Here is a 23,776-nt window from a genome sequence, read left to right as displayed (position 1 = left end):
TCGTCTGGACAATTCCAAGGTCACATATCCAGACATCAATAACCCAAAAACAATCGCCTATATCATAAATATATATATATGGACATTTGTCCGCTTTATTGTACAACTATTAGTTTTATCTGTTTGCTCAGCGATTCGTTCATTTTAATTTAGAATTTAAATAAACTTCATATTGACTATTGAAATAGATATGAAAAGAGAATAAATACCAATATATTTGTAGAGCTTTTTATGCTTTGTAGCTTTTTCAATGATGCCGTAGTTGCATTTTAGATAGGCAGTGTCTGAATGAAAATTGATGGTGATAGGTTCTATTATCACTCAAAATGGATAATATATATTTTCTCGTTTAAGTAAGATTAGGTTAGGATAGTTGATGCGGAAAGTAGAATACGGAGTTTCTTGACACTAGATTGTCCTAGATTTTGAAAATCATTGTTTTGTGTTCTATTACATTGTTAAATGTCCCTCAATTACATTCGTTTCATATATCTTCCATAATATATAGACACCGATCAGTTACGATTTTATTATTAGTATAGATTATTTGCGAGATGGATGGATTTTGGATGCGAGAAGCTCAAGACGTGGATAAAAATCGTAAAAATAGATTTTTACATTTTTTTTCCATTTAACTTGATTATATTGTACTAATATTATACAATTATATATATACTATTAACAAGAATTTTAATAGAAAAAAACGATTCAATTCTAAAATTTCTAGTGATATATATAATACATTTATGATAATCGATTCTAGTTAATCCTGTAAATCCATACGTCCAACTATAATCTCTGTTACGAACACATTACTTAACGCTAATGTAAATCCATCGAATCCGTTACGATTGACTAGCATATATTGAAAGAAAAATAATCGAAGAACTAATTGAGCTTTTAAGATTGTAATGTCTATTTCTATTTACATCAAATTTAATTAATATTAAAAAACTTTGGATTGTATTGCACTATATGCAGAGGGAACCTAGTGTTAAGACACTCCGCTCCTCATTTCTCCGTCGAACTCTGGAATCATTGTGTATTGAGCACTCGACACCAGAGCTAAGAAATGAAAATATAAATTTAATTAAATATTTTATTTCCCCGAGTGGGGATCAAACCCACAACCAATCGCGTTTATAATCAAACACTTGTACCACTGCACCACGACTGGTCTCTTTACTTTTAGAATACACCTACTTATATACATACTATATCTACTTCGATATAATAAATTAGTAATTAAATCTACAAACTCGTACTTACTCGTAATTTACAGGTAAAAAAAGGAAATATATAAACATATAATATAAAATTTTAATAATATTCATATTCTATGTTATATGAATACTCAATTTTTTAATGTTTTTGAGAATCTGTGTCTGTGTTAATTTGTGTCCATTATTTTATTTCTAGAAGTCAAGAATACTTTACAAACAAAATATCGTACATTGCTCCTACATACTAAATAAGAAATTCAAGTAAAAATCTTGAATATAAATTCATTTCATGCCCAACAGTGAAGAAAATAACATGGAAGCAGCTACTATGTCTTTTAAAAAGTTGTGAGACATATCACGTTAGCCAGCTGAAACTGGGAATACCTAAGTGTATAAGACTTATATATATTTTAAGGCAAATAGAATAAAATGAAGAATAAATGGGCATATATTGTAAACATATATAACACCTATGTACATAGACCTAAAGGTATTTCCTTTGACTCTTTGCGAAGCTCCCATATTTTTCGAGTTACATCTATCTATTGATAAAGTATTCCGTTTTTCAATTTCTTGCTGGCGTCGATTTCGTCTTTGTTGAAATAAAATTGTCAAATAGAGCAAAATAGCTTTGTTCGAGCGGATATTGCAATGTGAAACCACAATTTCTGCGTTTAGTTAAATATGACAAAAAAAATATCCGCAAAACATTCTTCACTTATCTATTGAATATATGTACAAGTATATTAATATTTTAAAACCTTTTAATTGTTAATATGTTAATTGAAAAATATATTTTTTTATTTAGCTTCACGCTGCATTATAGCAAGTTTAGGCAGAGGGAATCTGGGAACCCAAGGATAATATATTTCGTTCCCATTAAGACACTTCTGTTACCAATTTTCCCCCCGTATTGGAAGTGTTGCGTGTAAAGTGGTGGCTTGTCACCAGAGCGAGAATTTTTTTAGCTAAGCTAGTGTAAATCGAACCCACAACCTGTCAAGTTTACAGTCGAACGCTTGTGCCTCTGCACCACTGGGCATCATACAGGGAATAATATGTATGAACTGTATGAACATACTGTATGAACATAAAGGGAATAATAAAATTATTTGATAAATTAAATCATACAAAACTAAATACTCAGTCTATCAAGAGAGAAGCGCTCCGAAAGCCATCAAACAAAATATAAAATGGAGAAAAATATTGGCTATCATCTAATGGGCCCGGAAAATAGACATCGTGAATTCTACATTGGTCCCGACGTGAAAGGTGCTCGAAACGAGCGAAAAGGAGGAGAATTTGTTCACCGTTCAAAAGTGTTTTAATCAGCCCACCGTGACTTGCGAATAAGAAACGGACTGAGGTCTTGAATTCAAATTAGAAGTATTGCCACGAAATACAAACTTAATTCGAATAGAATTGAATTCTGTACACTCTTATACTAGTGTAAAAATATCAAATGCCATTTCGATTGGATAGATCCTTATTTTAAATATTAAATAAATAGTTATGGATATACTAAAAAATAATTTGTCCCAAGCGACGAGTTCTATGTATTTGTTAATCTCTGAAGTTTTCCAGTGTGAAGCACAGTGGTTTAGTTAAATACATTTGTACATGTATGAATGAAAATAATTATCATGTATTTCTCATTTATTCTATTTTTCCAAAAACCGATTAATAAGACAATATAGCAGAAAAAAAACTTACACTAAACTAACTTACACTAAATATAGTATAAGAAAAAAATCGGTCAAGTGCATTTTTTTATTTTTTACAGGTTTTATCTAATAGAATTTCAAAAACTTAGTCTTTAACCGGTTTTATAGCCAACATGGCTAAACACTTCCCACGAGGCAGCAAAAAAATTCAACTTACATAAAAATCACAATTGTATCACCCAAAATCGAAATTCTTTTTAAATTTGTTGTTATCCGAAATGTTTACAAAGAGTTGCAAATAATTGGAATGTCTTTACAAAGCGGCCTATGTCCGGGATTTTATTATTAGTATCGATTTGTATGTTCTGTTAAAGATATTGGATGGTACGGGACAATGGGTGGACGCCTGCGGCATACTTAGATAGTGGGCCCGTGGATCCGTATCATGGGTCCAACAGGGCACAATCACATTTACTTACAACCTTACCCAAAAATTCCTCAGGAATCCAACCCTTATCAAATAAGTTTTTAAGTGAATTAAAATAAATGATTTGTTTTTTATAAATACATTTATAACTTTTTAAAATTTTATTTATCTTCAAATAAGTTTATGTAACTTGAGACACACGTTAAGACACTCCGTTTTCCACTTTCCATCCAGATAAGAGAGTTAAGTTGTTAAGTGGTGATAGTATATATATGTTATTGAACATACAGGGAATAATATAATTTGGTTTTGTGTATGCTCTGTTTGTTAATAAATTAAATCAAATCAGATTCACATCATCGCCATCTAGGTAGGCAGAAAGAACCTAGGCTGGCGGTTAGTCTGGACATGGTGAAGACCTTCGATCGAGTGTGGTATGGGGTGCTCCATCTTCAGGGTTACCCGAAAATGTATGCTTATAACTTATCACATTTGACTCCAACCTGGACAATAACATACCCTTTTACATACATTTTGTATCTAACATTGTTTAATTATCATTACTTATAACAATCAATGAAGTATAATTATTATATTAAACAATGACTTACTATATTTGAACAGGAAAATGTGATGTACTCATTAATTTGAAATTTTATTATTGTTTAAAATTCACATCTCAATATACTACAATACAAATTTAACAAACGGAAGATTAAACATACTTAAATATTTATGGACACTGTAAAAAATAAGATCATATTCAAATAGTCAATTTCTAAACGAAATACGAACCTTTTTTTCCGCACACATTAGAATAGGCAGAGGGAACCTAGTGTTAAGTTTCGTTCTCTACACTCTACACTCTCCGCCGAATTCTAGAGGCGTGTTAAGTGGCGTAACTCAACGTCACGCTTTGTTTCCACATTAAAAAGCTAAGGAGATAAAAGTAACGCGCGAATAAACTTACTAGTATGATACCAGCCATAATGTACTTAATGCTTCTAAACTACTGTATATCTATGTATAAATTGTACATGTACATATATTTATGAACACACGAAACCTGAGGCATCCCGCATTATTTATTGCATGTGATTAATTAGAGCAATTTGCTAAAGATGCCAGATGAATTATGGTTATTGGAATGCCGCCTTTGACGTCGTTATTGTGAAATTCTTTGCGTTGCACCCCCCCAGTTCCCCCCTCACCAACTATGTGGTTATCCGACACCGGGATTATATTAATATTACGTATTAGAAATCACCTTCTTCTAGAAGAATTTTGATTGGACCTGCTTAGTTTTTGATGTAATTTTGTTTGTGTGCTTTTTTTCTGTCTATTTGTAGATTTATCTATTAGAAAAGGATGGTTATAGATTCAAATACCTACAGGGAATAATACATTTGTTTTTGTGTATGCCTTGTTTCTTAAAAAATCTAATCAATTCATATTCACGCCATCGCCATCAAGGTAGGCAGAGAGAACCTAGTGTTAAGTTTAACCTACCGCTGGGCTGCGGCTATCGAAAGCAAGGGCCTCTCCAGCAAGGGCCAGCCCTCTGGCTGGCAGTTACTCTGGACATGGCGAAGGCCTTCAATCGAGTGCGGCATGGAGTGCTCCTTACAAAACTTCCATCCTCCGGGCTACCCGAAAATTTATGCAAGTGGATCGTCAGCTTCTTACTGGGCGCAGCATTAAGGGCTAAGGGCGCTATCGACGGGTTTAGCTCTGAGCATATGCCCGTGAACGCTGGCATTCCCCAAGGCTGCGTGCTGTTGCATACGCTGTTATTTCTATATATCGATGACATGTTAGGGGACTTTAGCATTCATTGATATGAGATGATAGCATAGTGGACGCTGTTTACTCTGGCCGCGCAAACTTTTCTTGGGAAAACGTCGTCTAGTGCCAAAATAATCAGTTGAGACATCCCTCGGGAATGTTTCCTCATGGAATGAAAGGAACTTGGTTCAATTACTAAGTACCCAAGGAGACACAAGTTTGGGCGTTAACTACTACAAAAACCTATTTGTCGTGTCGCCAGTCTTCCAAAACATTAAGTCTTAGCGTTTCGAGTGACTGCCAGTATTGCTATCATTTAGAAAGCAAGGCGAAGTTCGCTTCAAAGAAACTGGAGGTCATCAGTAGAGTGAGATGATTGACGAGAACGGTGACTGTAACTGTGGAATGGCTTACTTGCGGCAGTATTTCCAGGTCGACACGACCTGGGTACTTTTAAAAAGCGCTTACGCGGGGTCATGGGTGGCGGTGATTACTTCACCATCAGGTGATACGTACGCTCGTTTGCCTTGTATTTTTCAACAAGTTAAGACACTCCATTCCCCAATTTCCGCCGCACCACAACTTAACGCCGTGTTTTGCCTCGACACCAGAGCGAAGAAATGAAAATATAAATTTAAATAAATATTTCACATCCTTGAGTTGAAATCGAACTCACAACCAGTCGATTTTACAGTCAAACTTTATGGTAGTGACGCCTACACTGCCCTTGAAAAAATCATAGAATATATCAATTTTATAAAGAATGAAAAGTACAGATTAGAATGATTGAATCGATTTTATTAACTTTACAGTAGATTTAGAAAAATATTTATATATATTTAAAAAAAAAACATTAAATATAAATTTAAATCACCACACTGAGCCAGTTTAATAATATTATTCATATGAGAATTCGTATTAGCGCTTGATTCTCGTTGATGTGGAAACGACTGAACGAATTTAGATGAAATATGATAAACATTGTTCCTAACTCGAAATAATACACAGAGCATTATATTATTTTTCTATTGTTTACGATTTACAAGCATTTATTATTTTTTGTTAAAAAATTCTACAATTTTTAAGAACTCATTTATATAAGTCTAGTATAATAAAACAAATCATTAAAAATTAAAAAATCATCATATTTGGGTACATTGTAATGAAATTTTTTATAGCAGATTTACGCTTCTTCTCGCATAAAAGAAAAGACAAAGAAAACCTAGTGATACGACACTCAGTTGCTCTTTTTTTGTCCAAATTTTTGAGACATAGCGTTTAGAGTAGCACGCCACGACGCGTCGGGCTCATAAACACTGTGAGTTATAATGAAAGAAAGTTACGTTTAAAACATAACGACCCCTAGGAGGAGAGCCACATATATATTTATTTAGAACTATAAACAAAATTAAAGAGATATGTATGTATGCAAGGTGTGAAATATTAAAATTCTATTTTAAGTCATCCATATAAATAATGTATTTAATTTGTTTTACAGATTAAGACAAAAATATGTTATTTTTTAACATAAAAAACGACTACTTTTTTATATATTATAAAATCAATTACTTTTCTCCACTTCAAAGTAGACGGGCGAAAACAAAATTTAATGCTATAATTTAAAGTTTTTGACATAAATTGCGTTAAAATAGCCTTTAATCGAGTTTTGTACACAAAGTTCGTTATAAATCACGTTCGGGTTTATTATTAAGCTAAGTATAATAAATAAATGGATCAACACTATCCATTGCAGGAAAATTAATGTTGAAAATTATTTCTATGATGTTTCATTTGTACTACACTTTTAAGACTACAAATTGGCTAAGCAGTTTAGTAGTTGTTTGTCATCGGTGTTCGTGAATTCGTATCGATAGGGAGCTATAATTTTAAAATTATTTATTTTTTGATATTTTACCTATCCTTTATAAAATTTAACTAGATCTCTTGAGGAAAAGAACTGAATGTAAGATATATGAGAAAAACAACTATTAGGAGTATTTATGCAGGTAATAGAACCTAAAACAATGATTACTATAAGTTTTTTGTCGGTCTCAGAATTTGTTCACGCTAATTTCAGAATTGGCTTAGCTGATTTGAATGTAGTTTCACTATTGTCATTGTACAAACATTTAGTGTTTCTTTTATTTTAATAGGCGCATAAATTAAAAATGTATATTATTATAAATTATTTGGTTCGACAAAGTTGCTATAAAATCAGTTTATTATTGACTTGGCTGAAACTTTAGTTTTCAATGTATAGATATCATATTTTAATTAATAACGAAGAACACGAAAGTAATTCAGATTAGTAAATATATAATTGTAGTGTTCTAGCGGGCGAAGCCGTGAAAGGGTCATTATTATTTAATATTTTTAGTTCCTCGCTCTGATAACGAGGGAAAGCTCCATGAATGCTTCCAGAATTCAGGGAAAAGTGTGGTAAATGGGAACGGAGTGTCTTAACTCTACATTCCCAGATTACTTCTGCCTACCCAGATATTGTATCCCGCACGTAGCTGGTAAAGCTAAAAAATGGCTAAAAGGTTTTTGTATCATGACGAATTCTGAAGTTAAGTCATAAATTATTTAATAAACGCAATTAAATTTTACTTTGAAAATCGCATTACCACCAAATGTTGTACAATAAGTTTTAGCACAGATCCCTTTATAAGATACGATCTTTTGTTTAGTCTAAACGACAGCTGTCGGTTGACCCCAATGTCCAAACTTCTACGAAACATTTGGCTTTGCTCTTGAAAAGACGGGGATGTATCTAGACGATTTACTCGACACTTTTATAAGTTACGGCATTTCGTTATAATGTCCTTAAAATCTTGTTAATCAAATATTATATTTTTATTTTGCTACCCAGTAGTATAGAATATTTCTTAATACTACGGAAAGAAATAAGCGATTTAAGCACATATCACTCTATCTATTTGTCTATCTATTCCACAATATCTATTAAGCATAAACAATTACATTTAAGAATTAAAAATCATAAATAACATCTTACGTTCACAGAACGCTATTCTTAAATTCACATTGAAGCGTAGAGTAAATACGTGTGCTATATTCTTTATCTGCGCAAATAATCGCGAGCTGTTGATTTTCCGTCCTTTGTTCTCAGCGTATAGTACAGTATTGTACCTAAGGCGTATTTTAAAAACTGTACCCACTTCCAAGCATTGTTCGTGATGTTGTCATACATTTTCAAGTGGAAAACTGTTTAGAAAACAATTTTTAGACCAGCCAAATTGATATTTTTTTTGTTTTGTTATCAACTTCAATCTTGAAATATTGTTGCCGCAATTTTTTTTACCTAATAACATCTCTGTTCTCGTCACGTCGATGTCATCTAAATATACATATAAATTAAATTGAAATGTCTATCTGTGGTTTCAATATAACCCATTTTTGTCACGTATGTGTAGTCTTACACGATAATAAAACATAATCTATAATAAAAATATTTTTATTTCTATGTGTCTTTCTTATTCCAAAATTTACGAAAATTTATTTGTGAAAAATTTTTAGAGTTTAGGGTTTATAGGATCACTTTGTTATCTGTTCGTCCGTCTGTCAAGACACTTTTTCTCAAAAACGCGTGGAGGTATCAAGCTGAAATTAGTATCAAATACTCTGATCTACTGTCTCTTGGAGCTGTGAAAAAATCAATTTTCCAAGCCAACGCTATCACAGGATACAGACGTTTATGCCACAAAAATTCTAAACTCGCAAGGAAATCAAAACCTACAGGGTACTTTTGTTGAACAGAATCTTGAAATTTGGTACGATGTAACGTATATAGCACAGATAAAGGAAAAAGTATTCGTATAGTTCAAGCTGGCGAAGCCGCGTAGGGGCCGTTAGTGTACACATATTACAACCGTGCTTTTATTACTTATTAATGTATATAATTAAACATAAAGGGAATATATTCAAATTTGAAACATATTAACGTTAGGTCACTTATATCTGTAAATTACTTTAGTTTTTTAAAATAAATTATATATTTCTTTTTAATAAAATTTTCATTGAATTGTTATTGTTACTTCTCTTATAATTATACATAAAATTATATTAAACATATGTATCTTAAAATTTTAGAAAAGAAATGTACTTACTTAGTCTTGAGAGCTTGAAAGCATCAGCAGTGTTGATCACGTCTACGAACAACTGGAAATCCAGGCGCGTTCTGTTGATGCTCATTGAAAATTGTGACATGGCAAACTTAAACGCCTCTTGAACTTCATCGGTGTTTTGATCGAATATGACTCCTGCAGAAGAAAATATTATGTTATACAGGTGTTAATAAGGACGATTAATTAAGCAGGTTAAGGGCCCTCCTCCTTAAGCGTGCGATTATAAACGAGACGGTTTAAATAAACTCACGAAATATTAAAAAAATATATTACCTAGTTCTGACAACGAGGTAAAGCGCGGCGTTGAGTTCAGCCAGCCTCATCATTATATTAAAACTAGCGGCCCGCTTGCGGTTTCACCCGCGTGAACTACGTTATTATTAATTTCTGTCTCCTTGACTACGTCCTAGTGACGTCTATGCAAAATTTGAGACTCCTAGCATTTGTTGTAACGTTGAAGTTTCATACAAACTTTCGACCCCAAAAACAACCCCTTAGAAGTCGAATATTGCAAATTCCCGTCTTAGCGAGCACCTACGTCCTATAAGTAACTCCTATGCAAAATTGAGAATGAAATTTTGAAATTTGAATTGAATTGAAATTGAGATTCCTAGCACATATAGTTTTTGAGATTTCGTGATGAGTGAGTGACCTTTCGATTTTATATATATAGATATTAATAAAATACAATCACAATAATATTATATCTGTTGCATTAGACTAGTCAAACGACTCGAAGTCGTAGGAAAACTAAGCAACGTTTTTATAAGTATAATGTATTAATTCAACGGCGCTCTCATGAAAACAACTCAACAGGTGGTTAATAAGAATAATTTCAAATTATATCAAACGTCCAACAGGTGTTATTTTTTCTTTTTTTTTCCAGTTTCACTTCGCTTTTACGTGCATAGCAGGATAGGCAGAGGGAACCTGGGAACCTAGTGTTAAAAACACTCTATTTCCATTAAGACACGTTCCCCATTTTCCGCCGAATTCTGGATTCGTTGCTTGTTGGGCGTTGGCAGAACTTAACGCCGCAACAGTCTCTTCGTTCGTTCTATGAGATGGTTCTGAGTTCTCTTTCCATGGGAACGCTCGTTATTGATGTTTTTCTCTATTGTTTTAGATTTACGCTGCAAATCGCAGAGTAGGCAAAGGGAACTTTGTGTTAAGACACTTCGTCCCCCACTGTTCACCTTAATCATTGAGAAATTGATTGTAAGTGGCGGAACTAAACACCGCGCCTTGTCTTGTTACTAAAGCGAGAAAAATGAAAATAATGCATTTTCCTTAAACAGATAGCTGTATGTCGTAAAAAAAAGCAAACACTTAACACCTGCATCACATGCTTTTTAACCTAATATATATTTTTTTATTTTTATAAAACCTTTCGATTTACAATTTTTTTTAATACGTTACGGGAATCAATATCATCCATGAACCTGTCTGTCTATATATACATATAACTTAACTTAACTTCACGTTCTATCCCTAGCGGGGTAGTCAGAGAGAACGGAGAGCCAAACGGTCTCTACATACACTACGGTATACATATATTTGAAATGAAAACGGAATATAAGTACTAGTGGGGTGTGGCCCAGTGATTTCTGAAACCCGCATTTTGGTTTTCACTCTGTTCCCATAACAAACGTTTACATCTGCTATTTCCTAGAAGTAACATCGTCGGGCTATTGCTCAGTAAACGGTACCTTTTTTTGCGAAGGAAGCGGAAGAACATATTATGTATATTTTTTGTATAATTTTAATTGTGGCAGTACAATGGTCTGACTATAAAAATAATGGCTGTAGGTTCGATTCCTTGTAGATATAGTGCTTAGGCATTAAACTAAAAATACGTTATTAATTATTTATTTTTCAAGCCGTCTCATAAACGAAATTTAATTTTTACCATTTTAAAAGTGATATAAAACTATAACGTTGAAAATATAAAGATAACTTTTAACGGATAATGCAAATTAAGCTTAATTTGAAAGCTAGCAAATTGCTGTAAAGTGTTGCATCTGAATCTCCTACTTCATTCTCGTCGTCGACGTCGCTTCTTCTATTTCATTATGTTGTTAACGGTAGTAAAATACTTACTTTTAATATTTTTATGGTTCCATCAAAGTTTTTCTTTCGTCTTTATTCACATTTTGAAATTTTATGAGTATTTCTTTTATATAAAAATATATTGGGTCGTTGCGGTAGATTTTTATAAACTATTTATATATAATATTTTTTAATTTGAGCGTAAATTAACTTTAAAATTCCTTTTATACCCGAACATTATTATATTGTATACTTTGGATGTCAAACTAACTCTCTTTAATATTGGCAGAACAGTAAGTAGAATATTAGTAGTAAAATAGAATATGGATAAGAGCTATAATCGCCCGCTGCCCGCTAACATTCCCAAAGTACCACGCAAGAAGTGACGACTTACACATGAACTCACTTTCCTGTATTTTAAAACTGTGATGGCCTCAAAATATCTTTATTATAATTATGCTTTATTTGAAATCTGTATAAATCTCCCTACAGATATGCTAACATCGTAAATAAATTGTAACAAGCGTATAGCAATATCAATAGCTTGATGAGAACGTATGGCTTAGTGGTCAGAGACGGGAGGGACGGTTTCCAAGAGGTGCGGGTCCAAATCCTGTAGCTTTCAAATTTTTATACTTTTCTGATATCTGGTACTAGATCTCAGCCTTTCTAGGCTTAAGATGTTCATTATTAAGATTATAACTAAATAGGCTGATATTATCCACATCAAATTATCGATGTCTTATTGTTAGAAATTCCAATAGACGAAGAATTTTAAGACAATATGACTTCCTCCCTCGCATAAAATAATAAAGTATGTAAATATAATAAAATATTAATAGCCCATTTCGGGTGCGTTTCGGCTTTTGGTTAATTGAGGCAAAAATAATGGAGTTTACCTAAATATAGCACTTTATAAAGAATATCATAGCTTTCTTTTAAAATTGTTGTTTTTTTTTCAATATTTTCTGATGTTTTATGTATACAGAATGAATAAATATCGATTAAAATGAAAGTGTCTTAATGGGAATTAAATTGTCTTAACACTAGGTTCCCAGGTTCCCTCTGCTTACCCTGCTATATGCGGGATACAGTGTGAAACAAAAAAAAAATATTACAAATATTTTATTTCTCAAAGTAAAACTTATTGACATAACCTGTAAAGCAAAATTGTCTGTATCTTTCCTTTCCACTCTTGTGTCGTTATAAATAGTTTACACTACTTCACAGTAGACAGACTGACAGCCTTTTTTAACGTAAAATGAAAGTTTCTATACGCGATACAATGTATCGCTTACGCTCAGAGAAGAATTTGCATGAAGATTTTACTAAAAGTGCAGTGGAAAAAATCCACGCTTTAAAAGTTTAAACTTTAAAGGGAACTAAGTAGTTGTATACGTACCTTCTGTACACTCAATACATTTTTGTAAAAGTCACCAGTAAATTAAAAAAAAAACAAGAATCAGCTTCACGCTTTATCCCGCACACAGCAGGTTAGGCAGAGGAAATCTAGTGTCAAGACGCTCCGTTCCTCAGTTTCTGTCGTATTCTGGAGGCATTGGGTGTTGAGTGGCAGAACTCAACGCCGTGCTCTGCCTTCAAACCAGAGCGAAGTTAAGAAATTCCGTACCAATTAGGACACTTCCTTCACCCACTTTCCGCCAAATTTTTTAGGCATTGGCCGAACTCAACGCCGCATTACGAGAGCAAAGAAACAAAAATATCAAATATTTTACTTACTAGAGTGGGAGTCGAACCCATGACATATCTCAACAAACAACAAATAATTTTTCATAAAAATATAAATGAAATCTAAAAGATTAGTGAAAATGTAAATTCTCAACAATACTTTATATTTACTCCCTAAAACGTAAAAAATTAGAATGAGCAAGATATGGCAGTAAAATATCTATTTAAATCAAGAAAATAACAAAAATATTCATTTCACTGAAACTCTAGTGTTTATTTATGTATGAATATTATTAGAAAAAACTATGAAAAAAACAGAGAATGCTCTGAAACATTAACGAAGTCGTTACACTGCTATTAACCTCTATGAAACTGCATGAATAATAATTTAGTAAAAATACTTTACTTTTACGTTAATCAGTATAGGAAATTATTATGTACTAGCAACCCAAACGCGGCTTCGCCCGCTTAAGCTTTTTGTTAAGTATATTGTAGCCAAATTATACAAAATGCTTATATAAGTTGTAAAATTTTAATTATATTAGTAGGATTGACATAGTAAAATATTAATATGTATAATTTAACATGTCACTATAACTAAACTTGAGGCTGTCGCGGCGCAGCGGCACAGGAATGTGACTGTAACGCGACGGTTGTGGATTCGATCCCCACTCGAGGAAGTGAAATATTTATTTACGTTTATATATCCATTTCTTTGCTCTGGTGTCGAGGCAAAGCGCAGTGTTAAGTTCTGCCACTCAACACGCAAAGACTCTAGAATTCGGCTGAAAGTGGGAAACGGAGTATCAACACTAGGTTAACTTTGCCTATTCTGCTGTTGGCGTGAAGCTGATTTTTTTTTACTATAACTAATCATAAATTTCTGCTAAAATAAAAAGTAAAGTCGAATATTCCTTGCTAAGCTACATCCAAAAAGTACTTCCTTGTTTTTCAATTACATCACAAAATGTTATGCCCACATAATATAAAATTAATTATAAACAATCCAGCTGGGACAAAGGTTGATATTTTATTCCTAAACAAAATCTTTTCCCTACATGTCAGTGGGACTTGGCCGTGTTTCATGAAATGGCTCAACAAAGTAAACATAAAGCGGAACCCTGAGGTAATTGGGAAACAATGAAATATTGCGAGAAAGACCTTTTTAGCACGTCACCACGCTTCAGGACTGTTGGGTTGTTTTGATTTTTATTTGGGCAATAGATGAGATGGTCTTACCCATGTGTTTATGAACATTAATATTTTTTTTTATTTTGTCTCGTGTTTTGCTAGTGTTTTATAAAAAAAAATCAGCTTCACGCTGTATATAGCTGAATACGCAGAGGTAACCTAGTGTTTAAGCACTCCGCTCCCCACTTTCCACCGAATTCTAGTGGCTTTCCGTGCTGAGCGTGCTTTTGCCTCAACACCAGAGCGAAGAATTGAACATTAAATATAGCATTTCCTCGATTGCGAACACCTATATCATAAAAAAGTAATAATAATACATTAAATATATTCACCAAATGAACCATTCTTCTTCAAGTCTAAGACATTAAGCGACATAATAAAAAAGAATTGCGAATTAAAATAAACACAACAAGTTCGCTGACAGCCACAAATCTGTACTTTTATTGTGCGCCTTACATTTTATTGTAACGTGAATAAGGAGTGGGGGGGAGGGTCGTCAAGAAGTTTCCTTATTTTTCACGTCCACGACGACAGATGCCTCTAATGCCTTGGGTTACTTTAGTCGTAATCCACGCCTGTTTTCAAATGTCACGAGGCTCTGTACTTACTGTATATTCGTTTATGTTGTTTCTTAATGAAAAAGACTACACCTTGCTCTGACAGCTAAGTTACTATAGGTTATTAATTGTAAATAATTTTATATAATTTATATAATTTTAATAAAATGAATAATTTGTTATTTGTGTGTTATAATTATTATGAATGTATTTTTGTTGTTATATATTTAAGAAGTTTTTTTCGGTGTTTATCCAAATTTTAAACTTGAGCAGTGAATGGATGACGATCCCATCCCGTTCCGATATATGGTATAAGGTTGCATAAATTTAGTCTAATAGACAACAAAAATGTTTTATAAATTTAAATATATAGAGTACTAGCGGTCGGCTCGCGGTTTCATCCGCGTGAACTATGTTATTATTAATTTCTGTCTCCATGACTACGTCCTAGTGATGTCTATGACAAATTTGAGACTCCTAGCATTTGTAGTAATGAAGTTTCATACAAATTTTCGAGCCCAAAAACAACCTTTTAGAAGTCGAATATGCGAATGTCGAAAATTTGAGATTCCTAGCACATGTAGTTTCTGAGATTTCGTGATGAGTGAGTGACCTTTCGATATTATACATATAGATAGATGAAAGCAAAAACAAGAACGTGCATATATTTTATTCGAAACAAAATGTTGAAAAAAGTTATATTTAAGCTATATCTACATTATATTTAAGATATAGCTATCTATATCTTTTCATAAAATTTTAAGGTGTCTAGCGTTAGAAGTTCCACCAATCAACACAAATGTCACTAATATCGATTGAAAAGAAGAGAATAATATGTCTGGACACTCTACTCTCACAGCAGGGTAGGCAAAGGGAGAAAACTCCGTTCCCCATTTTAAAGAGAAAATCATAAAATAATAAACATCTCTTTATATATTAGCTAGATTTAGACCTCTTAATGTATCGCTAAAGTAAATTATTATGTATAAAGCCTTTAATGGTTTATGTAAAGTAGATCTGAAAGATCATATTTTTGCTAACGTTATTGAATATATTATGTTTACTTAAAGTTAAATGTATAAAAGATCGAAATAATCTTTTATTATACAGATTGTGTACTTTTGTTCTCATGCTGAGAAGAGGATTTTTAAAGGTGAATTGAAATTTATTAGGTAAAATATTGTTGAAGTCATCATGGGGAAGAAAATCACTATATGAATTGTGGGTTCTATTGCCATTTGGTGCAATCAATTATTTTCATTGTCCCGCCTGTGGCAAAGACAGAGAGAGCACGGTGCTGATTTCCGCCATCCAACGCGCATTTCTTGAATACTGGCAGCGAAGAAACTAGTATCTTGATACTATATTCTCTCTCTCTCTCTCTTTCTCTTGCTAAAGCTGAAATCCCTAAAATGTTAAGTATTATAAGGTTTATATTTTTTTACTATATCATAAAATGTTCCATGTATATAAAACTGATAACAGTATAAACATTATTATATAAGCTCACTCGTTTGTCGTGATAATAACTCCTACATGTATATATACATATAAAATATCATCGTTGCGTCATATAAACCTCGTTAACGCAAATTGATTACTTTTTATTTCGTTATCGATTTTGTAGGAACATTTTTAATAGGCTTAACCATTCTTATATATTTGTCTATTTAAAGAACAGAAATATTGTGTTAATTTCGAATATTGAACAGTGTTGGCGGGACCTAACGCCGTATTTTAACATGTTTTCAAAAAATGAGAATGATGTTTTTATGCTTCATTATGATTTTTCTGTAACTTTTTATGTGGAAACTTAATTGGATTATATAATATTTTATAAAATATCTAATAAAATAATACCAAAATTCATTTTATATGTTAACGTCTTAGCAGTTCCATAATGAACCTGAATCCCAGTAACATTCTATCATATTGCAAGGTGGTGTGACATAGTTGTACGACCACTATCCATCAGAAACAACCGTGATCAATTGCATAGCGCACCATGTTAAACACGAAGGCTCTTGTCGTTTGAAGGATTGTCATTTTGCCTTTGACAATATTGCTGGTGTTTGGGGATAAAACTGTAATGCTAATATTTACAATGTAATATATAATATGTGTTATTAATAAAAAATAAATTGATATCGAGTACATATTTAATACTGTATTATTCGTAAATTTAAACAGTATTAATAGCTTTCATTAGTAGGAAGTGAAGACTTGTATCATCATCATCATCATCATCAGCCTATCGTCGTCCACTGCTGGACATTGGCCTCTCCAATGGCACGCCACTGATCTCGATCTTCAGCTCTTTGCATCCAGCGGTTGCCCGCCATTTTGCGAACATCGTCACCCCATCTAGCTGGAGGACGTCCTACATTACGCTTGCCGAGGCGTGGTCTCCACTCTAGAACGCGCTTACCCCAACGGCCATTGGTTCTGCGGCAAATGTGGTTCTCTGTTGGATAACTTTATAAAGACTAATATAAAGTCATACTATTCTTTACCGATACGACAAGTAAAAAAAATATATAAAAAAATACTTACACAGTACATTTGAAAATATACCATTTGTTAAATTAAAAGTGTCAACGATAGAAGTATTTATTTTTACTTAATGTCATCTAGGGGATTAGTGTGTAGCGACAAAATCTTCCGAATTTTCACTCGATTTCTTCCCCAAGGGAAGCATTAAATGAGAAGTAGGCACGAAAAGCGTCTTGAGTATCGGCTTAGATATAAAAGGCAAGCCGACGTTGAATATGTTGACGGCGAGACTAGGTTTTAATACGTTTTTTTGGATATTAATAAAATTATATCATAAATAATTCTTTGTAAGTTTGTCTTATGTTTGATATTATGATCTTTAGATGTGGAAGCTTTACCGATATTATAAGCAATATTATAGGGAAGCTTTGAGATATGTGCTAAGCTTACTGAAAATTTATAACTGAAATACATTTTCAGACTTGCTCAGTGACTTTTTGATTTTTTTAAATTTTTGTTGGAGATTTCACGTTACATTGATAATTTCATTTAATTACTTCTATAATTTTTTTTTCGGTTCATACGTCAGTTAAAAATAAAATTTAGTCCTGTATGAAATGTAAAAAGAAACAAGAAAAATGATATCATATAAGTGATAATAAAGAAAGTCTTAAGTTAAGTAAAAAAAAATCATTTTCTCACTGTATCCCGCACGTAACAGAGTAGGCAGAAGGAACGTAGTGTTAAGACACTCACCGTTCTCCAATGTTCCTTAAGTTACACTAAACAACAATATCTGATAATTTATATTGTTTATATAATATAATAACGATGATCTAAACTAGAAGTTCTCAATTCATTTCCCATAATAGTCCGGTACGGTAATTCGAGTTATAACTTGGAAGAAACAATGGGCAAACTTTTGATTGATAAGTCCATAAATCCAAACTCATGGGCCATGGCTTACCGTCTACTCACGATGTACAGTAACCTAAAATGATATTTTATTACGGCTATAATAATATTGTTATATATTATATTTAGTTATGTACAAAATAAATACATACATATATAGCTTTGCGCTTTATCCCTAGCGGGGTAGTCGGAAAGAACGGTGCGACAACATAAATAATAATTAATTATTTTAACATTTATAATTTTATTGATATTTCTAGCCAGTTGTGCCGCAGGGTCATAAAGTGTGACTGTAAACGTGACTGGTTGTGGGTTCGATCCCCACTCGAGGAAATGATTATTTTATTTAAATTTATATATTCATGTCTTCGTTCTGGTGTCGAGGCAAATCGCGGTGTGGCTTCCAGAATCGGCGGAAGTGAAGAACGGAGTGTCTTAACACTAGGTTCCCTCTATCTACCCTGCTGTGTGCGGGATACAGCGTGAAGCTGAGAAAAATATATATTTAAAATGTTAATGTAAATTTGAGTTTAACCTAGCTAGCTGATTGTATATACTCCAAGAATTTTACTCTCACCTACATAAAAGAAATGATATACATTACAAAATTATTTTATATTAGATTTCATATTAGAAAAAGAAACGGTTATTGCTTGTCGGGATTCAGTACAATCTTGCCTGACGCTACAATTTGGCTTCTTATGTAGTAGTGATTGTGAGGTTTCTTCGTCTGAACAAATATCTTTATTGAATTTCAACACCAGCAAGTTATGTCATGACAATTTTTATTTAAATTTAGTATATTAAAAAAGAAATCTGTGGAAAATAAAAATGAATATATATATATATATATATATATATATATATATAACTGAAAATGACAATAGCAGAACATATTATAAGCTAAGCAACATACAGTTTTGTATAGCAAAGCTATGAAGGCCACCGCATTCATTATCAACAAGTGTGTTACAAGCACCATACGAATATCTTGGTAGTATGATCACGTTGTTAATATGAGATGTGGAAGAAACTTGTATGACTAACTTTTATTATAAATAGTCTCATTTTTATATGCAGCTTTATTTTTAAATTATAAAATAACATTGCATTTATATTCTTATGAAATGTTGAATAATTTTAACTATAAATCTGTAATTATTTAATATTAAATTAATTTTGACTAAGTCTGGAATTCTCCCTGAATGTCCCTTTGCGTACCCTGCCGTGTGCGGGATGCAGCGTGAAGCTAATAAAAAAAATATTAAAAGGTAGAACAGTCAATACTCTACATAAGGGAATATTAATTATAATTAAAATTAAAACCAGCAGCTAAAAATTTTTTAATCCAACGATTTTTTGTCTGCGTAAGAGTCTCTCGATAGACTCGCGCTAAAATATACTATGTCATAAAATATATTATGGAAGACAAATAATATCAGAGCAAATATGAGTGCGCGACGGCACAAGTTTAGGTTCGTGACAGGTTGTGGGTTCGATTCCCAATCAAGGAAGTGAAATATTTTATATTTTCATTTCTTCTCTCTGGTAACCGAATCAAAATTACGTTGACTGGAGAGTACGGCGTTGATATCCGCTACTGAACACGCAATGCCTCCAGATTTGATCGGAAAGTAAGGAGTAAAGCATCTTAGCACTAGGCTTCCTCTGCCTACCCTGCTACATGCGGGATAGAGCGTGAATAACAAGTACCTTATGTAAAAATATTGAAACTACGTACTCAAGCAAATTTAATTTATGCATTAAAAATTTCGATGACTAATTTATTTCAAATTAGAAATTGCTATTCAGGTCACGTTTGATGTAAGAAAAAACATCGTGCGAAGCATTGTGAAGAATTTCTAGTTTGCATTTTATCAGTATTTTAATTGGCTTAAATTCAATTCAATTAAAATAAAAAAGAAATAAGATTGAATTAATTGTTTAAAGCTTGTTTAGATATAGATTGAATTATCAAAGTACTTAATTCCTGTAAATTCTATCTTAATAATAATGTATTTATCGGAGAGGGGGGAATGGAGACATGCTACTAACAGACCAACACGTCTACACTTACCCGTGTTTCTCTTATTACCTGAATTATTCTTGTGCTATTTTTGTGTTATATTTTATAAAATATTAATTATTATTATTATAATAGATGCCAATCGTGAAACACAAGGGCACAAGCTTGCAACTTTAAACGCAGGAAGTTGTGGATTCGATTCTCACTCGAGAAAATGAAATGTTTTTAAGATTTTCCTCATTCATTTCCTCACAATACCCAATGCCTACAGAATTCAGGGAGTGGGAAACGGAAGTGTCTTAACGGGTTCTCACTAAGTTTCAAGGTTTCTTCCACCTATCTTGCTATGTGCGTGATACGGTGTAAAGCTAAAAAAATATATAAAAAACTTATTCACAATAATTCATATAGGCATTACCCCTATTCCAAGTTTTGGAAACCTTGCTTGGGTTGCTATAACTGGAGCAAATATAAGCTTAATTGTATTGCCTCTAGGCAGTTCTAGGAGATCAAATTTTAGTAGCTATTTGTTAGCTACAACTAAGTAATCTAAGTAGATTGAATCCGAAGTCGACGAAAATTGGCAAAATGGATATTGGCAAGTGTTGAAACTAATGTTTTGTTTCATTATTAATTTATTGCATTTAATAGTGAAAAAGAAATATTTTAAATTTGTTCTCATACTTGCTCTTTTTAATACAAGAAAAATGAAAGTAACTGAAGCTATTTATATAACTTACTAGTGGGCCCGGACGCGGCTACGCCCGCGAAAATATAAGCCTAAATAATTAATATAAGTTAAAAATTAATAATAAGTGGAGATTTATTATTAGAAAAAATATCTGAGTAACCGAAATGAACAAACAAAAGAAGTAAAAGTAACTAAAGAAAATTCTTAATATTAGAAAAAGTACCAAAAGTTTGCCGTGCGCGCGTACTAAACATATTTCTATATTAAATAATTATTAATTTATAATTATAGATCTATATCGGAGCGCGCCATGTATGCATTAAGCAAACTCACTTTGGGTGACGTTTTCTTAAAACAACTTTGCAAGCCGTTGCTTAGCAACGCGTAGCGACGATTGTTATTAACATGGCGGAATAAATTGCATGTCAAATTAATTATTTTAATATATTGGTATATATCGAAAATATTACAAATATGAGAAAAAAAAGTATCCTATGTTCATCCCGAGACCCTCAAATATCTCTATATGAGTATTTTATGACAATTAAATTAGCGGTTTGGCCCTGATTGCGTAAAAGACAGACAGACAGACAGTCAAAGTTACTTTCGAATTTATAATAAAGGTATGGATATATAAAAGGAAACAAAGAAATACAAATTTAAAATATTATTATGTTTATAAAAATTATTGTAGGTTTTAAATAATAATTAACTTCTATAATAACATATGTTTTTCCAAAAAACAAGGGATGGAAATATATACAGAATTTTTGTTTATTTTATTTCTATTATACATATGTAATTGTAAATAATCAATTTAATGCATAAAATTTTAAATAAAATATATTTGTTGTATTAGCTTTCGATTTCATAAATAATCACGAAATAAATGAATAATTGTAATTAATATAATAAATGGTTATTAATGGTTAAAATTATTTTCCTAATTGTCAAGGTAATGAACTGTACCCATACCGTGAACGAAGTGTAAAGTGTTCACTTAATATTGAACCACGTGAGTTTATTAATTATACGCTTAGCAAACGCTCGCTAACTTTATAGCAGAATTGATGTGTTAAATTTGTTACAAGTATATGAAATCTATATTTTATACTAGTGGACCCGAACGCGGCTACGCCCGCTGGAATATTTATGAAATATATTTATGAAATTATTTTCAGCTTTCAATAGAGAGATGTGTTAAGCAAGTTCATTTTGGGTGGCGTTTTCTAACAACAAACTTTGCAGATCGTTGCTTAGCAACGGTCGTATATCGACGGTTGTTATTAACATGACCGAATAAATTGCATGTTAAATTAATAAGTGTTTTAATACATTGGTGTATATCGAAAATATTACAAATATGAGAAAAAAAAGTATCCTATGTTCATCCCGAGATCCTCAAGTATCTCTATATGAGTATTTTATCACAATTAAATTAGCGGTTTGACCCTGATTGCATAAAAGATAGACAGACAGAGTTACTTTCGAATTTATAATATAGGTATGGATTACGTAATAAAATGGAACGTAAAGGGATTTGAACGCGCGCCTCTTGAACACTCTCCAATCCGTTACGGAAAAAATCGGAAAAAATCCGTTACGGTGAAAGTTTTATACGTTTTTAAAAATTCAACCATATACAACCTGGTGACAGACAGACAACACATGAAAGATTAATAAAAATAATTGATTTAGAAAGTATTAACATTGATAACAAAAGCTAAAAACTATTCAGTAAATTTGTTAATTATCTGCCTATTAGTTTGTTCGCGAACGCGAAAGCTCGAAGCTCTTAAGCAGAAATGGATGAATTGAAAAAGAGTCTGGAGAATTTTTTATAGTAGGCTAACCTATCCATTATTTATGCCAATATGTGTCACTTAGGTAATTGTCAAATAAACTAGGAAATTTACAAAAAAATATTGATTCAAGTGTATCATGAAAAAAAAAATTAATTGCAAAACATATTTAGTTTTAATTTTAATAGCAATATCGAGAAAAAGAACACCGACCGATAACTCAATATACAGAAAGAAGAGAGACAGAGAGATATTTCACTTAATATGAACATAACCGTACCGTACCGTAACACAATATAGTAATTCATCATTACTACTATTTTTTTGTCAGTTTGTCCTAAAAAATGAGAGTACAAAAGTATTTTCTCTACGTGAAACCACGTGGAATTTTATTTTCGCAACACCTCTTGCGTTGTGTGCAATTGAGAATGAAGTATTCATACTACTTTTAAACGTTAAAAAGAAAAGTTCTTATTCAACCGGCTGAGCTTGAAATGAATAAGTATGGGGGAAATAAAAATTTACTATTGTGTCGCTGTTAAGTTTTCAGGCCTTTACTTTTGCTATGGCATCTTTTGAATATATTTATGTAACCATATTACAGTAATTTTATAGAGAATTTCGTAAGTGTGGCGTGATTGTAAGTGCTACGGGTATGGGTTCGATTCCGAGTCGGGGGAATGAATTATTATTTGTTGATATTTTCATTTCCTCGCTCTAGTAACGAGGCAAAACGCGGTGTTGAGTTCGTCGCTCAATACGCAATACCTGGACAGAGTGGGACGAAGTGTTTTAACACTAGGATCCCTCTGCCTATCCTGTTATAGGTGGGATACAGGGTGAAGCTGAAGCTGTAGAGAATTTACGGTGTTTGTAGATGCTGCCGTAGCATAGTGGGATTCAAAAAGAGTATGGTTTTTTCATTTTCCCAGTTTCATAAGGTACAATGCGGCGTTAGATTCCACGTGACATTCTACTCGCAATGTCTCTAAATACAGAGAACACAGTGTCTTAACTCTAAGTTCTTTCTTCCTTTCTTCTAGTAAAAAAAATATGATAACGTATGCTTTTTTGTGTCTGTGTATATACACAATGTAGATAGTTAACAAAAATTTAAAA

At 32.4% G+C, this 23,776-nt stretch overlaps 1 protein-coding gene across 2 annotated transcripts in view; it reads right to left on the bottom strand.

Moving 5' to 3' along the window:
• Positions 1–23,776, bottom strand: part of LOC146527253 (glutamate receptor 1-like) — a 207,565-nt gene that overhangs the window by 93,898 nt on the left and 89,891 nt on the right. For both annotated transcript variants that reach the window (XM_085205680.1, XM_085205681.1), the window contains exon 4: positions 9,227–9,379. In XM_085205680.1, coding sequence (XP_085061806.1) covers positions 9,227–9,379 — 153 coding nt within the window. The remainder of the gene's footprint in view (positions 1–9,226; positions 9,380–23,776) is intronic.

The sequence above is a fragment of the Heliconius melpomene genome, chromosome 21 (assembly GCF_056956725.1).
Source record: "Heliconius melpomene rosina isolate 202511_hmr_F chromosome 21, ASM5695672v1, whole genome shotgun sequence".
Classification (NCBI taxonomy): domain Eukaryota; kingdom Metazoa; phylum Arthropoda; class Insecta; order Lepidoptera; family Nymphalidae; genus Heliconius; species Heliconius melpomene.
The sequence above is the reverse complement of the archived record's forward strand: the minus strand, read 5'-3'. Positions and strand labels throughout refer to the sequence as shown.